The sequence below is a fragment of the Panicum virgatum genome, chromosome 3K (genome assembly GCF_016808335.1).
Source record: "Panicum virgatum strain AP13 chromosome 3K, P.virgatum_v5, whole genome shotgun sequence".
Taxonomy (NCBI): Eukaryota; Viridiplantae; Streptophyta; class Magnoliopsida; order Poales; family Poaceae; genus Panicum; species Panicum virgatum.
In genome coordinates this window covers 43,530,192-43,538,543 of record NC_053138.1, presented here as the reverse complement: position 1 = coordinate 43,538,543, position 8,352 = coordinate 43,530,192, and the positions used below count along the sequence as shown (strand labels likewise).

Sequence of the window (8,352 nt, the reverse complement as noted above, 5' to 3'; positions counted from 1 at the left end):
CGTCTCGATTAATAGTATTTTTACCGCCTCCACTAATAGTTATTGTAGTAGTGTTGTTCGATGGTATTCCAAAATTTTTGGAAGAATTCTAAAGGGAAGCCATCTGGACCGGCAGCCTTGTTATGGTCCACCTGAAAAACGGCATCCCGAATGTCCTGTTTTGTGAACGGAGCCGTAAGGAATTCGTTTTCATTTTGATCTACTTGAGGGATGTCATTTAATCGATGTTCGTCCAATGAGAAGTGATTTTCTTCCGATGGGCCTAATAACTCCTTATAAAACTGGGTGATATAAGCTTTGAGATTAGCTTGCCCTTCTACCTGAATGATATTTAATATAATTCCAAAGGCATGTTTGGTAGAACTTAGAGTTTTAATAAATTAGAAAAGGAAGGTATCATATATAAGTATTTCTCTAATGAAATGAAATGATAGGAAGATAAATCAAATTCTTGCATTCGATCTGGGTCTTTCAAAAATAGTCGAAATGCGATTTAATATATGAGTTCTGGAATTGTCCATGTGTCATCTAATAGTGTTTCACACATGTTTTCAGATTAACCCCATGGAATCTGATAACGTACGAACTATGTTATTAGCAGAATGACACCACTATTGTGTCTCGCCTTGTTCGCCCTCTCCATTTCCTTGGGATGCCATCCTCTTCTTGGCTTCCTGTAATTCCCTCACCAAGCTTGTTAGGCACGAGTGCGCGACGTCGTCGACGCTCTTCAGTGTCAGATTCTCGGCAACATCTGCCGGTGTCATGTTCACCTCTTGCAGCAGCTCCCGAATGACATCGAAGAGCTCGTGCGACACGACCCCGAGGTATGTCTCGGCCAAGAACTTGAACGCCTCGTAGCCGCAGTAGGACATCTCGATGTGCTTGTCCATCCGCCCCCTCCTGATGAGCGCCGGGTCCAGCTTCTCGACGTGGTTTGTGGTGAACACGATGAGTCGCTCGGAGCCGCACGCCGACCACAGTCCGTCGATGAAGTTGAGCAGTCCGGACAGCGTCACCTTGCTGCTCGTGTCGGCCTTCTTTGTCTTCTCCGCCTGCTTGTCGCTCGCCGGCGACGAGCCGTCTTTGTTGTCCTCCTCCGCGGCTGTCTCTTTGTTCTTGCGCGCGCCGGACAGGTCCAGCGAGCAGTCAATGTCCTCGATCACGATGATCGACTTGCTCTTGGTCCCGATGAACAGCTTCCGGAGGTCGCTGTTGGAGTGGACCGAGGTGAGCTCGATGTCGTAGATGTCGTAGTCGAGGTAGTTGGCCATGGCGGCGATCATGGCCGACTTGCCCGTCCCCGGCGGGCCGTACAGGAGGTACCCCCGTTTCCACGCTTTCCCGACGCGCGCGTGGTACTCTTTCCCGTTCTTGAACATGTCGAGGTCGTCCATGATCTCCTTCTTCTTCACCGGGTCCATGGCGAGCGTGGCGAACGTCTTGGGGTGCTCGAACACCACGTGGCTCCAGTGGCTGGTGGAGAGGTTGGTGAAGAGCTTCCGCTGGCGGTTCTGGAGCATGGCGTCGCGGCCCATCTGCCGGACGCGCGGGAGGTAGGTGCCGAGGACCAGCTCGCGGTGGCGCTCGAGGAAGAAGAGCTGGTAGAACCGGCGGTCCTCCTGCGCGGCGGCGCCCCACCACGGGAAGCCGTCGGTGCGCGGCGGCGACATGGAGTAGGCTAGCCACCAGACCCTGGCCCCCTGGAAGTCGTCGGACACCTCCTCCCTGTCGGCCATGCTGAGCACCAGCTTGTTAGCGTCCTTGCCGCCCTCGGCACGGAGGTGGCGAGCGTCCCGCGAGCATGTGCCGCCGAGGTAGGCCTTGATCTCCTCGTACGCGTCGCTGCGTCTCATGCGGCCGCCGTCGTACTCGGCGAAGGTGAGCGACAGGTAGGGGTCGACCATCGCCGTGAGCCGCCGCGCGTGCCGGCTCATGCGCCGCCCGAACGTCTGCTGCAGCTGTAGGTGATGTAGGTTCTGCCACACCACCGTCCAGAGCACGGCGATGAGGCTCAGCACCACGCCGGAGTTGAGCCCGCTCCACACCGACGACGCTTCCATCTCGAGCGATTCTTCTTCGCCTGCCCGTCGCCGCCCGTGCCAAACTGCCAATCCCCTTCCCAGGAGCTGGGTCCTCGGGACTTGCATTGGCAGCCTTGTTATAGGCAGGTGATCACACATGCCGACGAATTCGTGATGGCTGCGAGAGTGCCTATCCCACTTGCGTTCTTTGGACCACGAAGGACCGAATGGCCTCACCCAACTGCATTTTATTGGCCTCGGCTATGTCAGCTCGCCGTGGCGAGGGCCACAGTGCGCTTGCTGCTTGCCTACTTTTTGCGGTTTTGCCGCAAAGTGGAGTCATGAGTCATCTTTTTAATTAAGCCGTCCGACTAATCACAATTAGTTGCGATTAATCATGTTTATCGGTCTCCAGCACTGATCATGTCCACCAAGGCAATTATCTCGTTTAGAAATCTGGTGGTCCGACTATTGTCGACTAACCTAGCGTGTGGATGACTAGTTTACAGCAAGCTCTGGACAACAATTGGTCATCGATGGTTTTGACCTTTTGGCTGGTAATTTGATGGCCCATTACATTTTAGGAATGAGTCTCACTCGTCCTCAGATGACTGTTGGTGTGTGCTTCTGTGCTCCACTACCGGAAAACCCACGTATGCCGAGTGCCAGGTTCTTTGCCAAGTGCCAAACAACATGCACTCGGCGAACAACTGGCACTCGGCGGAATATCTCTTTGCCGAGTGCCGGCCAGTTGGCACTCGGCAAAGACACACTTTGCCGAGTGCCGGTCAGTTGACACTCGGTAAATACCGTCACATGCACTGCACCCACCCGCAGATGACCGTTACGGTGGGGGCTGCTTTTGTTTGCCGAGTGCCTACAAGGGGTCACTCGGCAAATAGATCTTTGCCGAGTGCCCCACAGTCGACACTCGGCAAACTCTGTCACGTGCCCCGCACACGCCGTTGCCACGAACGTTCCCATTTTTCCACGGTTGTTACCATTATTGTTTGCCGAGTGCCAGCTAGGTAACACTCGGCAAAAACATGCTTCGCCGAGTGTCAGCTTGGGGCACTCGGCAAATATATTGTAATGCCGAGTGCAATAGACTAGGTACCCGGCATTTACTAAACTTTGCCGAGTGTCTGCTTTGGCACTCGGCAAACAAATACAAAAACTTTCTCCAACACCCTTCAAACTTTTTTCCTACGTTCTCATACTATGTGAAAGATATCATATTTAAATTTGTCAAATTATCCTTTATGTTTTCTATATTTAGATTATTTATTTCATTACAAGAATATTTTGTGGATAATTCAAATTTAAACTGCAAAATGTTATCAAAAGTGTGGATAATTAATGGAAAAATTATATTCATGTTATTGAGTCAAATTTGAGGGTTTGTACAAGAATTTAAAGAAAAAAAATCAAACATCTTATTCAGAAAACATAGCAACAAATTTGTGGACGAATAGATTTTAAATTCTATAAAACACAAATGAAGTCAGAAAATTATGAAATTTGTAGTGAAATCATGATATCATAAGTCGAGGCTGTGGAAAAAGTTTAAGAAGATTTCGAAAAAGTTATCACATACATTGGTTATAGGATGAGGAATCCTGAAGAAGTTCCAGAGACATTTGAATGAGTCAGTTAAGTTTTTGAGTCCAACGGACCATCAAATTGAGTTATGACTTCAAAACTTTTTGTGTAGGCAATAGTCATGATGGATAGGTTTATGGTAAATATTCATTATTTTTTGAGGCCATTTGATAATATTAAAGTTTTTTTAGTACTATGTAAATTGAATTTGAACTTCTACTGCATGAAATAATGGAATTTTTTGGCCCCGTTGCCCGTCCCCGACGCGCGTCCCCGCCCCCGAAGCATCGCGCCGCGCCCCCGGCGCCCGACCCCGCCCCGGGAGCGCCCCGGTGCCCGTCCCCGGCGCGCGTCCCCGCCCTCGGTGCGGCCGGTCCCTGCCCCCGCCCCTGGTGCGCCGCGACCCCGCCTCGGTGCGACCGTTCCCGCCCCCAGTGCCGCCCGTGACGTGTTCGGCGAGAAGCCGGAACCGCGAGTCCACTCCACGCCGGCCACGACTACACCGCCGACCCTTGGTAAGCAATGCAACCGCCCCCGTTATTGATAATGTTCGTAGATTATGGAACCGCAACCTAGTTAGGCGTCTCCCGTTCGGAAGAAATACAATTGAGATATGCGGATCTTTGCATATCTATAATTGTATCTATTTCGAATTGTCCACGTTATTTGGACAGCCCGAGGATGCGTAAATACGATTAGTTTTCATGGTCCACTCCTATCCGAGATAGAGTCTCGGCATCACCTCCCGGTTGTTCTCCGGATACACAATCTCCCTTTCGGGACGTGTATCTGGAGAACAGCGGGGAGGTGCTGCCGAAATTTTGTCTCGGATGGTAGTGGACCATGAAAACTGACCATATGTACGCATCCTCGGGTGGGATTAGGACCTACCTTCACCTATTAGAATGTAGGGACAACACGTAGTTGCATTTGATTTTTATTCTCACTCCGGTCTAGAGGATGGATGACCGTCATTGGATGTACACGGGCCGTCCAAGTCAGGCTACCATGACCGAGGAATGGATTCGAAAGACCAATGATTTTTTGGAAGCCGCGTGGAGTCAGGCTGAAGGATCGAGTTTCTTGTGGTGTCCGTGCAACAGATGTGGAAATAAGAAATGGAAAACGAAGAAGGTTATGGGCCAACATCTTTGCAAGTATGGATTTATGCCGGACTATACCTGGTGGATCTTTCATGGTGAAGGCCACCGTATGAGGGACGAGGTCGTGAGGCAACACATCGATGATTGTGATGTTATGGTGGGGTTGGAGACATGTTACATGACTATCATGAAGCACATTTCGGTGAAGGACCGCAGGAGGAGGATCCAGAGGCATCTGCAAAGGCATATTTTGAGATGTTGGAGGCTGCACAGAAACCACTTCACGGTCATACAAAGGTTTCTCAGCTGGACGGCATCGGACGGCTAATGGCCTTGAAGTCTCATTTTAGCCTGAGCCGAGATGCCTTCGACATAATTTGTTAAGTACATATTGTTCATTTTTGCTGATTTGTTTACAATTATTCATTGCAGATTATTGATTCGAAATGCCAAGCGGGGGCAAGATTGGTTTCCTGAGCGCCTTGTACAGGAGTAGTGGTGGAGAGCAAGAGGCTCCTGAGGGGTCCAGTGCAGCAGGGGGGGGGGTCCAATGCCTCAGAGGGGTCCAGGAGGCATTGGGGACGAGGGCCAGGGAGAACGAGAGGAGGTAAGACAGGTGGTGGAGACCAGGGGAGGACGAGAATGAGCAGGAGGGAGAGGACACCTCCAGATTTGACGACGGCGGTGACGGCGGAGGAGGAGGACGAGGAGGAGGAGCGGGAGCAGAAGGAGCTGAGACAGGAGGAGGAGGACCAGGAGGAGGACTAGGAGGAGGAGGAGGAGGCAGTAGGAGATACGAGGGCGGTGTGGTTGCGAGGACCGTCGCAACTACCGCAGCGGCCGATACCTCTTGCGAGACGCCCGATGATTCGACCGGTACCGGACAGGTAATACTTTATGTTTTGCACAATGGCATTTATTTTTCAATTCATATGTTGAAAATGACAAGACACTAATACTTTATGTTATACACTTTTACAGGTATTGGATGCGCGTGCAGGCGGGTGCCCACAAAAGGAAGCCCAACGGCATCCTGGGAACCCTATGCAGGGAGCCCTTCCCTGGGCTGATGATGCATGCTGGGATCCTGGAGCCGGCATACACGTGGGACCACTACATCGCCGTCCCAGATGCAGAAGATTGGGAAGGGAGGTCCTTCGGCAACAAGGCGAGATGGGTGGTGGGAGAATTCTGGGTAAGTCGTCGCACTATATTGGTGAATAGTTACCATATATTTGAAACTCTTTGAATATTGACTGCAATTATCGAGTCTATATGCAGGATTTCTACAGGTGCGAGCCATGATATGAGGCCATAGCGGCTCAGGTGGCTGACACAGCATGTCGCAAACTAGTGAAGGACATGCACTACGAGGCGCGTGTTCAGGTCGTAATTACCTACTGCGCCGATGTGGAAAAAAGGAAGGTCGGCATGGACGTAGCAAGAAATATGTTCCTCATGCGGGAACAATACTTGAGGGTAAATGACGAAATCACTACTCATTTCTTTTGAATTTTATTTTCGGAAATGTCATCCACTTTGCTTCCATTACGTGTAGGTTCCTCCGAACTGGTGCGCTGGTAAGGGCGCGTGCTGGGAAATGATGGTGGACATGTGGCTTAGCGAGGAGTGGATTCAGTGGCACAACTTATGCCGGGAGCGCCGCTTGTTGATGCAAGGTGCACCACACCATCAAGGCAGCCGAGGCCTTCCCGAGTACAGGGATGTTTGGGTAAGTCATTACACTTTTTGGTACTTTCAAACTCTAAATTCTGCATTCTCACTAATCATTGTATTCTTTTGCTTTACTTGCAGTCGGAGTCACATGAAGACCAGGAATGCAACGACTTCCAGGCATACTGTATGGCGCACAAGGGCAGGGCGACGTCCGACGTCTCCTACAACCCGGTGGATCCACCCGAGGCGTACAACAACCCGAGCGTCCACACGCGCATCACTGAGTACACGGAGATGGGAAAGGCGGTCCATGGGGACACATGGGATCCAGCCACCCAGCCCCTTACTGGAGAAGCCATCATGAGGGCAGGAGGAGGGAAGAAGCACGGCCGTTACTGGATCGCCAACAGCCATGTCAACACAGCCAGTACGTCGACTCTCTCCCAGCTTCGGGCAAGGACCACCGACTCAACCCCGCCAATACACCCACGCCTGAGACTTCAGTGGCCAGCGTGCGTTCAATCCAAGTTATTTCTGCTCCATTTTTCGTTCGTTGCTTTTAGTTATCTTTTGTTCGCATTGTAACATTTGGGTGAAATCGTATAGGCCCGGATGGACGAAGAGACGAAGAGGCGGGAGGAGATCGAGGCAAGGCTGGAGGAGGAGCGGACGCTAAGGCAGGAGCAAGAGCACATGTGGCAGGAAGAGCGGATGCAGGAGCGGCAGAGGATGGAGCAGGGGCTTCTTGCTGAGCGACAGGCCGCGCAACAACAGATGCAGACCATGTTCTCATACCTCCAAGGCCTTGGCGCGACAATCAACTATCAACCGCCGCCAATGATGCCCTGGCCTCCACTACCGCTGCCACCGCTAGGCCTTCCTTCTATCTTTCCTCCATCTGGCGCTACAGGCACTCCTGTGAGTATGATATATAGATTTACTTTGCTTGCACATACATTTTCAAATTTTGAGATAGTTTATGTCAATATATCATGTGCTATATCTGAAAGAACATCTAGACTCACTTAATGGTTGGTTGATTAATGACATATGCTTTAATAAGAATGATTAGAAGGTATCACAACTGATATATACATGAGCTAAGTCAAGGATATGAAAGTTGAAAAGCAGCTATTCATTTAATATTTTATCTTTTCAAATTGAGTTTAGGAATGTCATACTATCAAGAGGGACATGAACTCTTACAATTTTCTCAAGATGTAATCCTATGTCAATTTTTTTTGCAGAATCAATAGATTGGGGGGTCAAATGAGCCTCCGGACGAGCAATCACCAGCACCGGCAGCGTCGCAGTGGCCACCTAGCTGATTTAGAGTTGTTTATGATATTTGTTCTACAGACTTGTTGTTGTTGTTGGACTAGACTTGTTTAATTAGTTGGACTTGTGCTTGTTGAACATTACACTTATGGCATCGATGTTGGACTTATGCTATTTGTGATATTCGTGCGACGTACTGTGAGATGTTTGTGTTATTATATGATATTTGTGATGGATGTGCCTTATATATACTATATTGCTTGTCTGGAATGTATATATGCTTTCTTTGTGATGATGAATGTGGTTATTACAGAAAAAACAGAAAAAATACAAAAAGACAACAAGCTTTGCCGAGTGTTTTTAGCCTGACACTCGGCAAAGCAACCATTTTTCTATTTACTGGAAAACAGATTTGCCGAGTGTAATTACCTAGGCACTCGGCGAAGTTTGAAACTTCGCCGAGTGCCAGACGCGTGGCACTTGGCAAAGATCCAAACTTCGCCGAGTGCCACGCGTCTGGCACTCGGCGAAGTTTCAAAGTTCGCCGAGTGCTGCAGATCTGGCACTCGGCGAACTTTGGATCTTTGCCGAGTGCCACGAGTCCGGCACTCGGCAAAGTTCCCCTCCCCGTCCCGTCCCGTTCGTCTCGTTTGGCCGTCCCGTTTCAT

At 50.1% G+C, this 8,352-nt stretch overlaps 1 protein-coding gene across 1 annotated transcript; it reads right to left on the bottom strand.

Moving 5' to 3' along the window:
* Nucleotides 1–441: 441 nt before the first annotated feature.
* On the bottom strand, nt 442–2,227 carry LOC120699242 (AAA-ATPase At3g28580-like). The gene has a single exon (XM_039983158.1). The coding sequence runs from the start codon at nt 2,181–2,183 to the stop codon at nt 612–614; it is 1,572 nt and encodes a 523-aa protein (XP_039839092.1). The 5' UTR covers nt 2,184–2,227; the 3' UTR covers nt 442–611.
* Between the last annotated feature and the right edge of the window lie 6,125 nt (nt 2,228–8,352).

What these genes read in the sequence shown, in the direction of transcription:
- LOC120699242 (XM_039983158.1), bottom strand. Translation starts at nt 2,183, where the DNA reads ATGTGTGATCACCTGCCTATAACAAGGCTGCCAATGCAAGTCCCGAGG.